The 19,679-nt window shown below is 38.0% G+C and overlaps 1 protein-coding gene and 1 long non-coding RNA gene across 32 annotated transcripts in view; one reads left to right on the plus strand and one right to left on the minus strand.

Annotated features, from left to right (window-relative positions):
• ESRRG (estrogen related receptor gamma) overlaps positions 1-19,679 on the minus strand; it is a 368,929-nt gene that overhangs the window by 110,575 nt on the left and 238,675 nt on the right. For all 31 annotated transcript variants that reach the window (XM_079328601.1, XM_079328613.1, XM_079328597.1 and 28 more), the window contains one exon: positions 10,517-10,932. In XM_079328601.1, the coding sequence (XP_079184727.1) occupies positions 10,517-10,919 (403 nt within the window). In that variant the 5' untranslated portion in view covers positions 10,920-10,932. The remainder of the gene's footprint in view (positions 1-10,516; positions 10,933-19,679) is intronic.
• LOC306798431 lies at positions 16,121-16,659 on the plus strand. Its single transcript, XR_013773349.1, has 2 exons — positions 16,121-16,153; positions 16,450-16,659. It is a non-coding gene; the product is annotated as an uncharacterized lncRNA (long non-coding RNA).

The raw sequence follows: 19,679 nt of genomic DNA on the forward strand, positions 1-19,679 counted from the left end.
TGTGATTAAGTGTATTAGTATCTTAATGAAAATGCATTCTGCTTATTGCCCTCTTGGGAAGCGAGAGGTCATCACACCAAATGCATAAATTGTCATCAGAGACAGTCCGAGCATAATCGCAATTTTGCTGCTCCATGTTTGCTGCACTCAGGGTCCATCAAAGTCCCCTGAAACATGCACAGGTTCTAATAATTAGCATAGAGTCTGCCTGGGACCACAGCATTGATGAAATATTTCAGAGTTAATCACACTTTGTAAACACTGATTTATATTGACTACCTTTCTCCAGACTGATGTCTCCTCATTAAATATCACATTAGTGGATTGCAGGATTGCACAAAGACTCAAACGCTCAGCAACTGCTAATTCAACAGGAAGTAATACTTAAACCACTTACATCTATTGAAAATTGGTTAAGTATTTATGATAAAGGAGGTCTGCATGGCAATATCTGTAGTCTGCCAACACAACTAGCATATTTGGCACAACCTTTTCAGGCCTTTGTAGGATTTCTTCCTCCTGAATATTGCTGCATGAGTGAGTTAGCAATGCTGGTGAGTAAAACAGATCTTGGTATGCCTGAATGCTAATGACAAAAGTCAAAGCAGTTTAGTCCTTTTCCCCTTTCTTAGCTGCTGTGGTGAAAGCTATTTAAGAAACTGAAGGATATGGTGGGTAGGGAATTCAGCAAAACAGTTCCTGCAAAACATCTTTCCAGTACACATTCAAAAAGTTGGAAAATCATACTTTTGGAAGGGTAGGTAGAAAATTCCAGTAAAGGCATGCTTAAAAAAAAATTCACATTATCCTCTCTAACAAGGCATTCTTAGAAAGGTGCAACCACCACATACGAAGATTTTTAAAGCTTTCACAAATGCTATCTAATGAATTTCATTATACTACAGTAATAAATATATTAAATGCATTATCCCTACTTAAAAAAAGATACCTTTGCACAAGATCAAGAACAATCTTGATCATAAATAAGACCAAGATTATAACAGAGAACTTCAGGAAACAAAGCTCTCTACCAGGGCACTCCCACTGTAGAGTAAGAGTTCCTGTCCAAAGATACAAAGGTACAGGTGCCAACACCAAAAAGTAGCATTCAGAACCAGAAAGATAAACACAAGATTGCTCATTTCATTATGCAGACACTTCTAATCCATACCCTGACATTTCACAATTCTGCAAACTATGCAACAGTCTGCAGCAGGCACAGTGTAACTTACTTTTCCTGCAAATTCTTGGCACCTAAAGAATGCTAAAAAGAGCTATTATTCTAGTCCCTTCCAATACTTTAGCTTACAGGGGGGGATCTCTTTTAAATTTAAACTGCTTTTCTTTAATGAATTGTATTTTACAGCAGATGCTCAATCTTCATTTTTGGTGTCAGAAAATGAGCTTGGAAAATGCTGCAAAGAATTCCTCCAATGAGTTCAGCAGAGTTACAGCAACAGAAACAACAAAGATTCAAATCTTACCAATGACCATAGTCCCCATAAAGTGTTCCAGAATTTTAGAACATGGCTACATTGCAGTAAGAGTTGAAGGAATTAATATTTTGTCTCCAGTTCACATGTAGATGCAGTGGATATCTATATCATACTAAAATGCATGTTACCTAGCATTCCAAGTATTAGTGGATTATTTTTGTTAAAAACCCGAATTTACTGCACATTCCAGGTCATTAGAGCTCTCACAATTTCTTATTTATTTCTAGATATGAACTTCCATTCAATATACTCAGATCTGCCATTTTATTTTAGAGAAAGATCCAGAAGGAAGCTCTACCAATTCCTTGCTTATTCCAAGATACTAGAAGCTAAAACTGAGAAACCAGGAAGAGTGAAAGCTGAGTTTGCCCAGCCCTGTCAATAGCTGGAGAGGAAGTTGTGTTATACAGTGAACAAAATCAACATGGCAGCTCTGGGGCTTTAAACTGGGTTGACAAGAGCAATCAAGCTATCTATAAAATCTCCTGGCTAGTTTTCAGAAAGAACTGGGCTCTGATTACTTATTTCAGAGTCTTTTGTACAATTAGTTTGCAGGCAATATAATTTTTTCACTTACTCCTTAATAGAATCGTGCAGCTAGCTGGCTGATAGAATAACAGCATATATGGAAAACTCCTGCCTAAAGTGCCAGGGGATAATTTGTATATTCCTTTCAGTAGCATAATGGACTTTTACAGTTTGGCAGTTAAAGGGCTGAGTAATATAAATTAGTATGACGCTTGAAAATAAAAATATATGTCATATCTTCACTCCCCAAATACATTTTCCTGTGCTAGAATAATATAATGGGATTTATACCAGCCTAAGCCCCTTTCCTTTCTTCATGTACTGATGAATGTTTATTTTAAACCAGTTCCTTTTTCTACTGATTTGTTAAATTTTATTATCTCAGTGAAAAGATGAGAAAATACTTCTAAAACACTTGCTTATCAAGAGCAACTGACTCACTGAAAACATTATGCCATTTGATCCTGAGACAGCAGGTGAGCTGCTTAAATTCAGGCTGTACCTAACTCTCCAATTTTATACACTTCAGATGGTCACACCTTTACACACAGCTCAAGGATATGTGGGCCAAGGTACCATTTCTTTTTTCTCACACGTGAGGTTTGGATGTTACTTGAATGAGGAGTGAAGAAAGAACAATTTTTGTTGTACAGGGACTTACTCAATGGCCTTACAAGTCAGGCAACTGAATGAATTTAGCCAAGATTCTCAAAACCATTTTGGCCATTTCTTGAACACAATTGACAGTGACACTAAAGGTGACAGGAGAGGAAAGAATCATGGCAGAGAGAAGGTCACAGAAAGCACTGGGTCTCCTGCCTTGGTAGAAGTTATTGCCTCCCAGATACCAACAGTGAGAAGCTGGCTCTAGACACAGGCTTGCTCCCTTTCAGCAATATCCACAAAAATAGAAGCTGCAGACATCTAGCTCTAGCAGAAGCTTTACTTTCCTTTTCATACTGCAATATTAGGCATTATATCACCAAAGATGTAAAAGGACTGCTACAAGCTATTGAAGTATGCTCAGAAAATCTCTGGACAAGTAAAAGCTATGAGGAAGACTTAAGTGCAGGGTGAAAATGTGTTTGGAAAGAATAACCATGAGGCATTTAAAAAAGCAGGAAGAATACTAAAGATATCAGTATGTAAGCTTTTACTATGTGGGAATATAGGTTTAAAAGAAAAAAAGGAAAACTCCAAATGAATCAACATTCTTTCAATGCAACAATTTTCTGCTATAATCTGCTCATGAAGCTGTATTTCAGTTCAATAATGTTCCATTTTTCTCCTGAAGTTTCTCTTTCACATTTTGTAACTTAATACCTTTTTTAAAAAAGCTTGTATTTCAGAAATTAAGTGTTCTCATTCTTCATAGAGACTCCTGCTTAACTGGATTTAAGTCTTCCTGCAGTGAGGTTTACCCCAGGTACCCCTTCATGTTCTCTTTGCCTGGGTGACAGACCCAAAGGAATACACCTGCTTGTCTGTGCATTGACATGCATCCAAACTCCAAAAATGGAAAGTAGCCAGGATTGCAGCCATAGGTCTTCTGGGATTTAATAAAAGAGAACTCTTAGAAAGAAAGACACAGGAGTCTAAGCTAACACAGAGTGAATTTCACTATGTTAGGTTACACCTTTATACATAATGCGACCAGAATGGAAAAGAAAAGCTCCTGAGAAACTGAGAATGAGGTGCTCCTGGAAATCAAGGGTAACAGGCTAACTGAAAAAGAGGACAGAGAAAAAGTCTCAGACTTAAAAATCTATTTGATGTTTATAGGTCTTAATGAAGCTGACCTGAGGAAAGTAAAAATATTTTCTCTTGGGTTAGAGTTTCAGTTCTTCCAAACTCTGCTCCCTACTTCACAGTCAAAATTTAGCTGAAATTAGGTCTGAGCAAATATTTTCACATGTAAAAGTACCCTCTTGGATAAGGTTTCAGAAGTGGGGTCGGGCTGGAATGAGGTCAGATTTGGACATAACTGAATCCAGTTTTGGCTGACAAATCCTCAGTCAGATTCACCTGATACTGCAAGAAAGCTCTATGAATTACAGACCTATGAATTCTGCTACAGGTCTTCTGGAGATGATTAAGCCTAAAGTTGACTATATTCCCAACTTTTCACCCAGGTGACTTCAGAAACAATACTGTAGACACAGGCTTACAGAATATTTAAAAATTTGGTTCCTAAATATCTCAAGTATCTTTTCAAGGTGACAGGACCAGGTATGAAGGATTATGTTTCATCTCTTGCTTATGTTGCCTTTTCTGTTAGACTAAGTAACTAAGGAGGAGTAACTAGTTTTTAATCATGCTGTTTGACAGAGAGACACAAACAGCTTAGAAGTACATTTTTAGTGAAATCACTATGTGTTGAATTGCTTTGAAGAAATCAGTGTACTGTGTTACTGTACTAAAACATATTTAGAACTTGCAACCTTTTTTTTATTATTCTTAGAAAGCAACATGGTGACTTACAGCAAAAATGTAAATGTGATGCTGGCTAGTCTGACTACATGACAGTTTTGTATCAGCCTCTAAGTTTACATAGATGGGTTTCCAGCACCATAAAAAGTCACCATAATTTTCAGTATCAGACTGATATTAGGAGTTGTCAAATCTGTAAGGGCCCAACTACCTTTGAATCCCCCTGATCTCAACTTCTTCACAAGAAAAGAGGGCATTTAGGTCACCTTAAAATAAAATCAATGCTTTAAAGGCACAGAGGGGACTGATCCCCTGCTACCTGGTAGTCATTTAAGAGCTGTCCAAGTCAGAAAGATTGAACTACCTACATTTGGTCCCTACTAGTATTTTATCTAGGTCAATTTTGATCCATTCTACTATGACAGCATGGAGAATTGTCATTGTTTGTTTATAGGCACACAGAATATCTCAGTCTGTAAAGCTGCAAACTGAATTATTTTCAAAGCAGAAAAAAAGGTCATTAAAAAGTTATACAAACATTAACATAAATCACTTGCTAGCTGAGACTTTACAAGTCTCTGGTTTCAAATGAGACAGGGTTTTGTAAGTGGGCTGGAGGCTTTCAGAGATGTTTAAACAAAAGGAGATCCACACCTAATGGCATTGGTACTTATTAGTGTACCAGCACTTTCTGTAAATCACATCTCTTTGGCAGCATTTCTGATGGGTTCAAAATAGCCCTGTACCAATCAGGATGCTCATTCTTACTCCCAAATCATCTAAATGCTTCATACAATTTTCAAGGTTGGAAGGAAAGCAGGGATAGTAAAAAAAACAGAACAATCTGTATATTTTTAAACTTCTCTCTGGTTCTCAGACTTCAGCATGTTTATATTTTATTGTCTCATCTTGTATTAGCTGCCACAGCTACACAATGACATTATGACAGGATAAAAAGCTGTGCTGGAAGGAATTAAAAATACTCGCGTGCTAGTCTGGCTGGCCCACAGGCACAGAAGAAATTGGGGAAAAGGAGAAGATATCTATCACTGCTTGCTTAAAATATTCTTTGAAAGAAATGCTGATGCACAGACTTTCACTTATATAAGGAAGGTGAATGATTTAATCAGGTAATGATGGATTCAGGTGACATTTAGTGTTCAGCTCACTGGAGGGCTGCCATCTTTGCACCAAAGCCAAGGTCCACAGGCCAGTGCAGATGTGACTCTCCACCCTATTCTGTAAAACAATAATCTTAGCTATCAGAAAAATGCTGAAAAGCCATAAAATATTGTTTAATTTGCTTTCACTTCCTCCTCAAAAATGTATTACAGAAAACAGCTTTCAGAAATGCAAAATACCCTTTGGAAGCCACCTCAGTCACGTGCAACTTCAAATCAAACTTTATGTGTCCTTATCTGAATACACATTGATAGCTCTACCTTTCTCGATCAAAACTTCCTGATTGAAAAATAAAAATATATTTACTGTAAAGTGTTTGTACTTTTACAGATCAAACTGGCTCAATAATGGGTCAGGACTCTAAAGAGGATAGAAAAACCTGAACAGTAGAGGGATTACAAACAAGTCTGAGTAACCAAAAAGGTGAACAAAGTACAAAGCAGTTTGGGCAGGCTTTGAAGACAATAGGAACATCCCTGCAGAACTGTAGAGCTGAAGGCTCTTAGCTGAGCAGCATAAAATGAGATGGCAGAAAACAACTGCATTTCAAGGATAGAGTATTTCCTGTCTGTGTTAGGAGACATGGATAGGCAGCAACTCTCAGGGAAGAACCTCCTAAATGATGGGACAGTGAGGGTCTGACTGCAGGGCTTCTTACTAACTATTGCTTTATTCACTCTGTGTATACACAGAAGACTGATGTCTCACTACTGTTCATCCAACAGTTTTTCCTCAAAAAATAAACATAAACCCCACACCAACCCCCAAAAATAAAAATTCAGGAATGAAGACTACTGAATGCAAATTATTTCAGTTTTGTGGGGAAAATTCAAGCAGTATCCAAGGAAATTATAAGTAAGATGTGAGACTTTTCCAAGAAACCTTACAATAAATGTGCAGGCTTTAAACACTGTCTTTTCAGGCTAGTATAAAGAGTCCAAAGAACAGTCTGGACAATATGGAAGGAGGGAGGATGAAAGTTTTCTAGATGCAGGCCATTATTTTAGAGAGATAAATGCTAACATAAAACAGGATAATAAACTGCCTTTGAAAACCTGTAAGTCCTATCATCTCAGCCTTCTCCTGAAAGCAATAATACCATTTCAATCTGCCTGCTGAAATGTTTAAGTCATGAGGACTGAGCAATTATATATTATTAGTGACAATGTGTACTTACTAGTCTTTATGATAACTGACCAAATAAAAATTATGAGAAATATATTTACATTAAATATTCACTACAAAATATCTACCAAGTACAAGACCTCTGTGTCAAACACAAGACTTTGCACCCAGCTGACAAATGAAAATTCTTTTTTTTTCCTCTCTTTCTTTTAATGAAAGCTCTGAGTTTTCAAGATAATACAGTGCACAGCAAAAACTGTGAAGAGACCCTAAAAATCAATGGACCTGTAACTATTTTTAGATGTTGCTATTTTCTACTATCCCTGATGTTAAGCCAATTTTGGGAAGATTTGGCTGTGTGTGTATTTCTGTGAGACACTTGCAATCAGCCACCATGTAAATTATCCCAGAAGCAAACTGAGAGCTGCAGCTGACTGAGTACTAGGCTGAGCAGAGAGAACATACAGTTCTTCCATCCCTTACATCTCACAAAAGGGGCAGAACATCACTGCATTCTACTATGACCTAAGAAGACATCAATTTTATATACTGTGTTCTTTTTTGGTGGGTTTGTTCTTTCTTTTTTTTTAGCCAGGAAATTGTGTTTTTTTCTAATTTTTTAAATATTATTGATTTTTATCATAATTATGCACACTTACCAAAACTGCAAATGTATTTTTGGGCTATGTTAAAAATATATATTCTAAAAAGACAAAATTACTCCTTCTTATATGTCAAAACAGGGTTAATTTAATTTCTTAACATTGAAGAAAATGAGCAGGAATTGGTTCTAGGAGGCAGGAATGGATAGACTAAATAGACTAAACTGCTATATCTGAAAGGGAATTATAACCTCCATTACCCTTAAAAACAGGTGTATACTCTACATTAGAGTGATATTTGCCTTGTGTAGGAGCTACTAGGTGCTTCTGTCTTGTGTGAGATGCTGGTGGTGCACAAATAACTGTGTTGGCTCTTTGAGCAGCTGCCTGTGCCTCCACCTACTGAGACCTCACCAGGCTCCTCTGGAATGGAAAGACTCCCATTGACTCAGAGGAAAGGACATCAGGCCTTACATGAATACAGGATGTGCTTCATAATCTGACTTTATCTGCTCAGCCTTCCTCTCCCTGAAGTCAGGGCAGCTGTGCCCATAATTTCAACAGGAATAGCACTGAGGATCTACAAGTCTGAGCTAATTCTGTAAACTGATCAATGACCAACAAAGGTTTGGGAAGTTATATGCACTTTTTCACTGAATCTGTAATAAAGTACCCATCACAATTAAGTTATTGGCATTTAAAATAAACAATTCTTTGAGCTGAAACATGTTACCCCTCCATATGCACAGTTACACTATTTTACTCTTCAGGTAGCCTGATTTTCTATTCTGTATTTCAAAGTCTGCTGCATTTATTTCTGTTTTCCTGTTTTCTTATTTGCAGTTATGCAGCAGCAAACTCATTTTAAAAACAAGCAGAGAGAGAGAAGGGACATAATATGAACAAGGAAGTGAAATGGTGCAGGGAAAAATGACCTCCAGAGCACTGGAACTAAATTCTATCAATTAGAACAAAAAACCTCAGGGGAATTACTCTTCATGCAAGCCTAAAGGCAGAATTTTCCCATTCAAATCATGAGAAAGCAACTTTTTCTTATATACTTTTTGTTACCTACCATAACCCATGGTTTGATTCACCCCAGTAGCTCCCATTATTCTGGATGGTACCTGTGAAAACTCTCAGTATTTTTGCCAGTTTAGTCAGGACCATTGATGAAGATACTGCCACATTGTGACAGATAACATACTTCCTATTCTTAGTTTCTTCATTATGGCTTTTCTTTTCAATGCCTGGTTTTGCCCTACTGCAGTTTTTTTGTCTTCACAGCACTGTCACCTGCTGATGCAGCTCGTGCCCTAACTGCACTGAGACTTTTTGCACAGCTGCCAGTTCTAACTTGAGCTGCTTGGCCAAGTCCAGGTTGCTAATCTGGAGAATGACGTCTCTGCCTTGTGCTCCCATGCCCAGAAACTTGCTGTCTGTGGTGTGGTGTAAAATTGCAGGTTACCTATTACTGCCAGAAGTCAACACTTCAATCAGTTTTTGTTTCTGTAGCATTTTTTTTTTTTGGTGCTAAAAATGCAACTAATATAATCGTGCATCAATTCAGTGCTGTAGGACAGCTATTACACAGTAATTAAATACCATTTATAAAAAAAGAGTAGCTAGTTGAAATTGGTGCTTGAAGTTTAGCAACCACAAAATACAAACTGCTTCAGCAGAAATATTTTTTGAGCCTTTCTGAAAATGTTCTTGAAGGTCAAGTGAAATCACCTACCTCTTCTTTATTTTTTTTTAAACTTTTTCCAAAACAGACACTTGAAATGAGCATACTGTTTCTCTATGTGTGCTCCTTTTGCATATAAACCCAGGCCACCACTATGAATCTTTGTTTACTGGTTGCCAGCAGTGCAACATTCAGCTCTGTTAGAACAACTGAAGTGTAATGTTTCTTTTAGTGGCTGTGTGGCCCTCATAAAATGGGTACTTCATGCTGGTAAAAGGCCCAAACCTCCCCAGCAGCAAAATGGAAGGGAAAATAATAAAAAGGCCACTGCCTCAGCAATAAATAAATCTAATTAACATCCATTATTTTTCCTTATTAATTTTACATTAAATATGGAAGCAATATACTTTAAAAATCTTGACCAAATGTTTTCAGTTTGAGATTATGTGAAATTACAAACTGAAGTTCACTTTATGTTCATTCTTAAAAAGAAAAGTATATCACCAGATTGCAGTGCCTTTCCTGAGAATTTTGAGTGCTCAACATGTATGAAAATCAAGCAGGTTTTATTGAGGAGCTTAAATTTGGACTTAGCAACCTAATTTTAGTCTCTGAAGTCTGAGTTTAATTTAATGTGACACTATATTCCTGCACAGGCCAAGCTTGGCCTCATGTTCTTTAAATAAAGCACCTTCAATTTTACTTGAAAGGATGATATCTAAATCAAAGTAGAAGGTTATTTTGTCTCCATAGGTTCTGAAGCTAGAGGAAGCAGTCATGCAAATTTTCCCATTTGTACTAATTTATGCCAAAATATGTGGCATATTTGTAATAGATATCAAGAGCAGATTAGTAAAAAATACTGAGCAGAGACCAAAAGCTGCCAACTTACTCCCCTTAGAATGTGATCTTACAGTTATTTGATGAACCCATTTAAGAACAGTGTATATAGTGGGTGAAAAACCAATTATCAATACACTGATATGCTAAAAGCTCTACACCACTGCATTTTTGTTCTAATTTTATATGCACTGATTCTTTAACAAACATAAACTGGATTTCTTTAACAATTTGAGTGCAGCAGTGGTGTACCTAGGAGCAACACATAAGCACGATCCTGTGTGCCAGCCACAAGGTGTGTTCAAGAGGCACCCGTGACAACCAACCTTCAGAAACTGTCTTTGCAACAATCATTCATAGGAATCCAGACAAATTCACTGAGAAAACAAATCTGAACATCCACTGGTTAGCTCCAGTGTTCTTCTATTTTTTGGAATCAAAAAAAGCATGGCATTGGGCTAAACAGAACTGCCAAGAAGCCCAAAGGGGCTTCTTCATGAGCAACATCTGTAGGACCAAGCAGCACAAAGAATGAAAAGGCACAGTCTGAAGTCCTAAAGGGCTTCGGCCAAAGACTCTACATTTTCATTCTGAGCAAAAGAGAGGAAGCTTAGCAGATAACCAACCTTGAATTGTCCTCTTGAAGAAAGCCTTGCAGGCCTCGCAGGAGGCCACTCCGTAGTGGTACCCTGACGCAATGTCACCGCACACCAAACACAGTCTTTTGGGCATGGAGTTGAGCATGTACTCGCACTTGGTCTGTGAGTCTTCGGCGATGGTGCTGGAGCAGTCGTCGTACCGTTTCCTGACCGGCCCGTTGCCCCCCAGCCCCGCGGCCGAGGGGTAGAGGGGAGGCGAGTCCAGCCCGTTCTGGTGGCCATTCATGGTGGAACTGTAGCTCCCGCTGGCGTCGGAGGAGCCACCGGGGCTGTGGTGGTTGATGCTGTCCGTCAGAGAGGCGGGGCTCGACGGTTCCGTCTTGATGTACGACGAACAGCTGGAATCAATGTGTCGATCTTTGCTTGACATTCTGCAGAGAAGCCTGCAGTGGGGAGAGACACAAAGAAGGATGCGCGCATTAAAGACGCTGCTCTTTAAGGCTGCTCTGGAAGGGTTAGGGACTTCACATCATTCATTCATTAGTCAATACTTCTTGTTCTACATGAAGGTAATCAGCATAAGGGCATGACAGAGCTTTGTCAAAGCTCCAGACAGGCAGTAAACAAAAACTTTAAAGAGACCAAATCCTTCTATTGTCCCCTCCACCTTCCCTCTAGGCTACATGTCAACTTCACATCAACTCTAAATTCTGAACTTGTCATCAAGCAAGTAAAAAAAATTTAAAATTCCTATTAGATGGCTTGGCTATTAAATGTCTTCATTTTTCAATCTACGCTTTTTTTCTGCAAATTCCACCATTATCAGAAACAAATATTTTGATCGCATAAATGTTCCGCTCTGTAATTAATATTTTTCAAGACACTTAACTAAAACACGTTCCCATCATCTATTGATCTGATCCAAGAGCTGAAGAGCAAGTCACTTGCAATCTTTTTTTTTCTTCATTATTATTGCTTTATTATAGATACAGCTATTTAGTAACAAAGTAGCACATCAACAGGGTAGTCTAACAAATAATTACAGCTGAACTCCATTTCCTCAAAATCTAAGTGAAATGATTCATCAGCTGTGGCTGCAATTACTTTCTAGCCATTATCCTCAGACTAACCAGTAATAACTACACCACTATCCCATATATCTACAGCTCTATAGGATCTGACATTTTATGTGTTCCATTCTTGGAGTAAAAAAAAAAAACGTATTAGAGAAAATTTTACACGGAAGTTTTTTTTTTCAGAAAGTGAGGTTTTGTCTTCTCACAGTTACAGAATTAAACATCTGAAATAAAACCATACAATATTTGATCCAAAAAATTAGTCCTTTCTGAAGGAAGGACTGGGGAAGAAATCTTCGTCTATTTCCATCCTCAAGTTTTTTTTTACTATTAACACATTTTGAGGTCAACAAAGAACAAAAATAATAATTAGAAAGCTCTGATTCAGATATTATCTTCGTTTTCTCCAGCTGTGATTATGAGACCACAGTAGTAAATGGCCTATCCAGCACTTTCCTGACTGCACTCTCAAAAGCTGCCAAAGTTCAGATGATAGTTATGAACATTTCTTCAGAAACATTAACTACAGAAAAGCAACTAAGACTGGTCCCCTAAGACCACCTGGAGCTATGGATTTGTGTTTGCAAAGCAATTATGTTAAGTCCAGACAATCTGACTGACATAATTTTTTGAAATAATTTTTGAGATCTTGTCATCATTTTTCCACTTCTTTTTATTTAAGAATAAAAAATTATCATCAATTTCTACTTTAATATCTGGAATCAAATTCATCATTGGAAAAAAGGCATAAATCAAAACAGTTCCTATCCAATGGGGGTAATGGAGATCAAAGCCCGATCCTTCATTAAAGGTGTTTAAGACAAGATTCACCCTAAAAATCAGTGTCAGTGAATTTTATTTAGACTTCTCAATTGTTGTGATTTTTACTGTAAAATTCTATTGAAAACAACCAACGTGTATATTTGGAAAACAGCCAGATTGATGTACAGAAATGTTACCATCTAAACTTAAAATCAGGCCTTATTTGGGGAGGAGGAAGGAGCAAGCTATCCGGTGTCAGCAAATAAACCAAGGAAATGGGAAGGTTAAAGCCGTGAAAATATCTTATTACAGTGGACCACCTGCTTGTGTTGTCCTTTCCTCAGGAACTGGAGGGGGGGAAATCCCCTTGCCAGCCTGCAGTAGCTTGTGCCTTTTCTTCTGCATCTGCTGCCTTGTAGCCGTCACTGTTAATGAGCGCTGTAATTAATAGATAGCTCTCTCTTGTCTTTCTACTTGCACTCTGGGCTAAGCACTTTTCGCGAGTCAACGTCTGAAAGAAAGCGGGTCGGCACTGACTTACAGCAGCTCTGAGGATTCCTTTTAATTTAGAGCACTTACACCACCACTCCACTTATTACCTTATAATTACTGGACTGCTCTCACATACATTACCATCTTAGACTGGAGTTAGAAGTTATTAGGGTACTAAAACACGGTGTTTCTCCGTCTCTCTCTCCTCCTGCACTGACACTGAATTTTATACACCTACGATTACAATTATCAATTAACTTTCACATTTTACCAACTAATTTTTTATACTATTTTTCTATACACTAAGATCCTTTTACTGACTAAACAGGTACTTGGTTCTTTTCTCACCTCCCATATACAGTCTCAAAATACAGCACTAGGAGTCACTGCCTACAGCCTGTCATAACCACTTGATGGTACATTCTTGTATGAAACTTCTATTCCAAATTTTTAAAATCTAATTTGTGCAATAGTGAGCCCGAATGTCACCCTTCCTGTTGCTGGAAAAAACAAACAAACAAAAAAACAACATTTGCAATGATTTAGCTGGTCAACTTGCTTTGGTCAGTACAGAAGCGGCTATCTCCCACTCCAAGCAGTCAGAACCAAAATACCATGTCAGTTCCAACAAGCATTAAAATCCGATCACCAATGCTGCCTATGCTAAAGCCAGTCTGCTGATGCCTCTGAAGTAGCAGGTTCTGGTACTAACCCAGACAGAGCTGCTTTTGGCTCCAGCTTCCACAGTACAGACAGGACTGGTGTATGCTGGCAAAATGTAAACTTGGTTAGAACATTAACTATTCCACAGAAAAGCAAAAACAACAGCCCCTGACTCAGAGAACAAAAACTTTCTCAATCCCCAGAAAGTGAAAGAGAGACAAGGCTGGGTACTGGCTGTGGGTGGGCAACAGACACCTACGGCTTTCACTCCTTCCTTACTGCACCACTTCTGAACAAAAGTAATTCAAGAGCCATCTAAAATGGATGGCAGGTGTGACCACCATCAAATTATCATGCTGAACATTTGGAATAATGCCTAAGCTAGATCTCTGTAAAATCCCTCCCTCAGTTCCCTCCTAATTACTACTTAGCTCGTTACACTGAAGAATTCCTAGACACCATTGCATTATAGTGTAAAACTACAGTTGGAGTTTAATTCTCTCTTCCTCTCTGTGTCTGAAATTCTACAGCTCTATTATTCAAGCCTGAAATATTCACAACTATCTATAAATTCAATTGTCAGCCAGTGGGTTTTATTCTAGACCTCACTTCAATCTAAAATTAGAGGCACTAAAATTCACATTAACTCTAAGAGGAATGTAGTGAATAAGACTTTATTTCAAAAGAACACCTTTTTGTCAGAAAGAGCTATTTTCAAGATGATGGCTTTATCTGCATTCAAAGAGAATAAGCCCAATTCCACATTGTGCTGTTAATGCAAAATTTTTAGGTCACATTGGATTAATAAAAATCTAAATTTAGTTAAGGTTTATGAATAGAAATAACATGTGTCATATAAAAATGTACAGTATTTATTTTAAAGCCTTGGTGGGGTTGTTTTTCTTCTTTACTAGATTTTAAGTCAAATAAATGGCAGCTCCATTTGTAGTGGGCTGTTCTGAATCAAGTTTTCTAACAACTGGGAAATCTCAGGTAAACTTTCCTTTCAGTAGCTTCAGGAAAAGCAACAACAGGCTCTAGAAGCATTTTCACAGGCATATACAAGAGAAAATGCATAGGGTGCTGCAAGTCACGCTAATACAAAATATACAGCATTAATTCTTCATGTCTACACAAAATTAACTTCAAAATTTCATTTAAGAAAGACCCGAAGCCAGGATCTGCTGGCAAAAAGATACAAAAACAGAACACTGCAATAGGCAACTTCTTTAAAATTATCTTAAACAATAGCGAATAAATTGTAATGCTATGTGCTTATGAAAGGCTGAATATATTAAGAATTTATTAATGCAATCACATTCATATTTCCATCTACCTGCCACATTACTAATGATATTGACAGTGCTGACACTGGCTAAATCAGTATCAATATACAAGTGGAATGCAAAAATTAACTGCATCTGATTACGGTATATAGCCTTAAGAAAGAAAGTCTCATTCCAGCTACTGGGAGCTCTTTATATTCCATCTATATATATATAACTGATTCCCAAAGTTAGTTTTGCCTCATCTCCTTATTACCAATACCCAAAGGAGGTCAAAACAACATGCCAATACTTCATAATCCATGAACACATTCCATGTTTGTTTTTCTAGAAGGAAAAGCTCTGCTTACAGCATCATTCTCTATTTCAGAGCCATGCAGCAGGTAGTAGCAGCAGTAATAATTAGCTACAATAATTAAAATGAGCACTTTTGCTGCAGATCAACACTAAAGTCCACTTTTACCTGCACATCAAGTATTTTCTTTTCTTGGGGAGACAACTGCCCTATTTCCATAAATATCAGAATAGGTTGTTAGCAGTTGACATTTGTAATGACAACTACTGCGTGGGAGCACCAGCAAGGCAGGTGTTATTATGCACACCTAACAGTACCATCCATCTGATTTTCCTCCAATACCTTCCTCTCACATGGATATCTACCAAAAAGGTCTTGCCATCTTCAGACTTGAACTGTGAAAGCCAATGCATTAAAGAATCTCTTTGTCTAAGTGACACAGTAAGTCTGCAGCAGTCAGGAGCGGAAGCCAGATACTTGCTTTGACTATAAATACCACATTTCCTTCTAAATACTGTGCTTACTTTCAGTATAATTTCGCAGGTCTATACTAAAATCAGTAGACAAAAAAAGAGTCAGCGTGTTCCAGCGAATTCCCACAGTCAGTTTCCCTGACTGTAGCACAGAAAAAAAACATTTGTATGCAAAGAAACCAAAACGTTGCTTCTCGCACTGACGCCCACGACAACACCTCAAGACATTCACCAGGTCCTGTTAAAGAGCTGAGTAACAATTTCAGCCGAGCTGCTTTACACTGAGCATTTTTTTTCTGCTTCAGCTAATTGCACTCTAGTAAAGTGGTAAAATGTGAATCACTTAGTAGGAAAATGGGCACCAGCTGCTATTGTCAGAGAATGGAGACGCCGAAGAAAAGGAAAGTGACTGAATGAAGTGTCATGTCAGAAATCAACGGTGCAACGTGTGATTTGAGAAAACATGACTACTTTACAGAGACAGGGTGTCATTATGGCATCACAGTAATACGATGCTTTGACAACTGCTGGGTCTAACATATCATCATTGCATTAAGGTGCACTGGCTTAGTTGGAGGAAGGAAAAGAAAGGATTTCTTCTTTTAATAAGAAATATGGTAAGGCCTGCTTGGTTAACCTACTGGGTGAGATCATTAATTGCAAAGTATTGCTAATCTTGTCCCATGGATGCACAAACAAAACTGTTATTAGGCTCAAGGTCTTTAATAATCAACACACGTGTGCAGCCACGTAGCAAGGAGTACCCAATGCGAAACAGAACAGCTGTGGTGGTTTGGTGGGGTATTTTTGAGGGGGTGGGAGGTTGCTAAGAAATGCTGAATGTTTCATTGCTTTTTGCAATTTCTTCTTTCTTTTATGTTTTCTTGAAACTTCCCCACTTCACCTTGTTAAGGAAAAGCAAAGCAAGCCAGTGACTCCTTCCAGAGCAGCTGCCAAAGCCAGCAGCAGCCGGAAGAGAAGGAGCAATGCTTGAAGCCATCATGTTGCTACCAGCAGTGGCCTGAGCTAGCTGATGACTGCTGACAGAGGATCCAGCTTCCCAAACAGTTGCTATTGCTCCATATACAATCCACCCAAGCTCTGTTAAAGCACTTCCTGCACACGAGCCAGTGGAACTACTGCCTGCTCAGTTTTAGCTCAACAAAACAAGTCAAACAAACCATTAGCTCTGATTCTTCAGATCTGCACCTCATCTGAGAGGCTGCACTTTGTTTTCTGGGCTGCTTTTTAAAAAGCAAAATTTTCAAGTGGCTGAGTTGCAACTTCTACAGACCCTCCAAAACGAGGGGGAATTATTTAAACCTCCTCATCCACCACATATAAATATTCATTATTGCTTCCCGTTCTATTTCAAGTTGATTCCCCAAGCTTCCTGGTTGATAAACTTTGTTAACAAGAAGGAAATGATCCTGAGATACCCCAATGTGTTGCAAATTATCACTGTTGACAGCTCCTACGTTTAAGGATTACATCTGATGCAACAATGCATACTAGTGTCATTTATCTTTAGCTCATTTCCTTGGATCTATTTCAACTGAGGGTGAGCATCTCTTGTTTATAGCTCTAAATACTGTATGTGAGCAACTGGCAAATCAATAAAACTGTTAAATGCATAATAATACTGTGTAATTACTTACATGATGTTTTGCATAATTAACTGTCTGAGGTGTTCCTTGATATAATGGATACTCAGAGTATGGAATAACCTATAAGCCTATAAAACACACCCTGTTTATACGAACAGAAATTATGTGTAAAACTCTCATTCTAATAGTCCAAATCAGGCTTTGGCACTATATGACAGAAAGCCTTCCTTTCCTGCCAAGTCTAAATCAATTCTTATGGCATTACTTCATAACTAACGTGATATTTCACTGATGATGACTATTACCCTGATTACTTGGAAGTAATGCAGTAATAGCAAAAATACACTTAGATTAAACAAACTACTGCTATTTAATCAATATTATTGAGACAAACTAAGTGTTTTAATAAGTCTGTATAGATGCACTAATGCTGGTTTAATTAAATGTATCCTCAGACATGCACAGACTCTGCAGCATACAGATCCTATGGTTTGACAGACCATAACATATCTCTTTTGAATTTAAAAGCGGAAACACTTAGAGGCAACATAATTTAAATCTTTTCAAACTGAAAAATTATTATTCTTTACATCAGGTACTCTTTTAGGAACAAAAATGAGGAATAATACTCAAACACCTCACACTTTTGAGCCAAAGCATCAGACATCTGAAAAGGTGTCAGCCCTCAATGGCGCAGTTGTCCATTATACCCAATACATGTCACTGCAACACACTGATACAAACAAAACATCTAACTGAAAGGCAAAAGAAATAAAGCATATTTAAAAAAATTCTACCAATGACCTTTATTTTTGCATGCAGAAAAAAATCCTATTAGCTGTTATGCAGTGCTACTAGGCATGCCATCACCAGAAGAAGTTTCCTGCAGGACTTGCAGTCCTTAAGTAGTCTTTAAGTAGGAAAGATGTCTTTTTCAGGATGCCTCAATGATGCAGTTTTCAAATACTTTACAACAAAAAGAGGCAAATACTGAAGAGAAAGCAACACAGGGAGATGGCACTTCAAATCATTCTACAATGCTTCAAAGCTAAACACCGAAAAAAATTATTGGGTTTTGTGTATATATTATGGTCCTGATACAACTTAAACCTTGGGGAATACTTCACCTACCTACTCAGTTTTTAGTGTGTCTCTAACATTTTTCTACTGTCTTTAACATTTTTACAGCTAGGACACAGCTGTTGTTTTTGTATTACAATTACCACTATAATATCTTAGACTTACCTTCTCCCATTTACTGATTTTTAGTCTAATGTTTTTTAAATATATATTTAATTTTTTTTGTTACAGTACTTAACATCCCTGAAAAGAGCCAGCTCTGCAGCAAGAATTGAGAGCTGCATCAACTCACACCGAAGAATTCCCATGCAAAAAAGAATTTCCAAACAAAAAGGCTGTTATGTGACAGTTAGAATGGTGGCCCAGCCTCATCTTATGTACATCAGGTAACTGATCAGGAAGAGTAAGATTAGTCCAAATGCAAACTAATAATTCATGTCACATGCTGTAAGACAGCAACAACTCTGGTTAAGAAGTGTTTTTCTGTCATGGAGCATCATGCTACTTGTGGTTATATTTCAGTGGTATCAGGTGGAATCCACCTGATGTCTCCAGCCCCCAGAGGACACAGTAAAGTGTGAAGGAGTCAGCTATTAATTGTGAGGATCCTTTTTATTAAGGGAAATCAGCTGAAAGAGCAAAAGAAAATGAAATGCTACATTCAGCTACTTCAAGAGATAAAAATAAAAACTACAAAAGTAAGTGAAGACTCATTCAAGAACATAACAGGCTTTCTAAAGAGGGATTATTCTGAAATGATTACAGCATCAAAAGCAGTTACTTGCACCAGTCAGAAAGCCAGTACTACAGATCAGAGACATAGCTGTCATTCATCACTTTCCAAAAGGAAAAAGAAGACAAAAAAAATGCCTTCAGTCTCAAGAGAGAGTCAAAGTTTGCATCATGAGATTTTTCACAATTTCTGGCAGCAATTTCGTTCCATGGCTGAAAGGCAGAGTGTAGGTGTGTGCACACCATGTACCTGTCTCTCCACCCAGCTCCCTCACCGATTTTCTGCAGATTTATAGCAGAAGAATTATAATTTGCACGCCAGGCTCTGTTAAATTGGAGAACCGATTAGGGAGAACACACCAGAAATAGTATCAGAGAGTGAGCGTCTTAAAAGACTCAGACTAAAACTTATAAAGCAAGTGATCCTTCTCCCACCCCCTCACTCAGCTGGCTGCCAGGGTGTGCTGTCCTCCCAGACACATGTCACTGGATTTAAACACCCCCTACACATACATGTGCCCTGGCACACGCAACCAAAAAGCCACTTGGGGAGTGGGGAAATGACGTTTTCCTGCAATCAGTGTTTAAGTGAATGTTTGTCCCAGTGTGTTACACCATGCTGTCAGCAAGCAGCAGGGAGTCGTTGAGTTGTTACTACATTTGATTTGACTGCCAGTAGGAAGCTTTATTTCTACCAACTGTTAGTTGCCAGCTCTACAGATCT

The sequence above is a fragment of the Erithacus rubecula genome (assembly GCF_903797595.1).
Source record: "Erithacus rubecula genome assembly, chromosome: 2".
NCBI lineage: Eukaryota > Metazoa > Chordata > Aves > Passeriformes > Muscicapidae > Erithacus > Erithacus rubecula.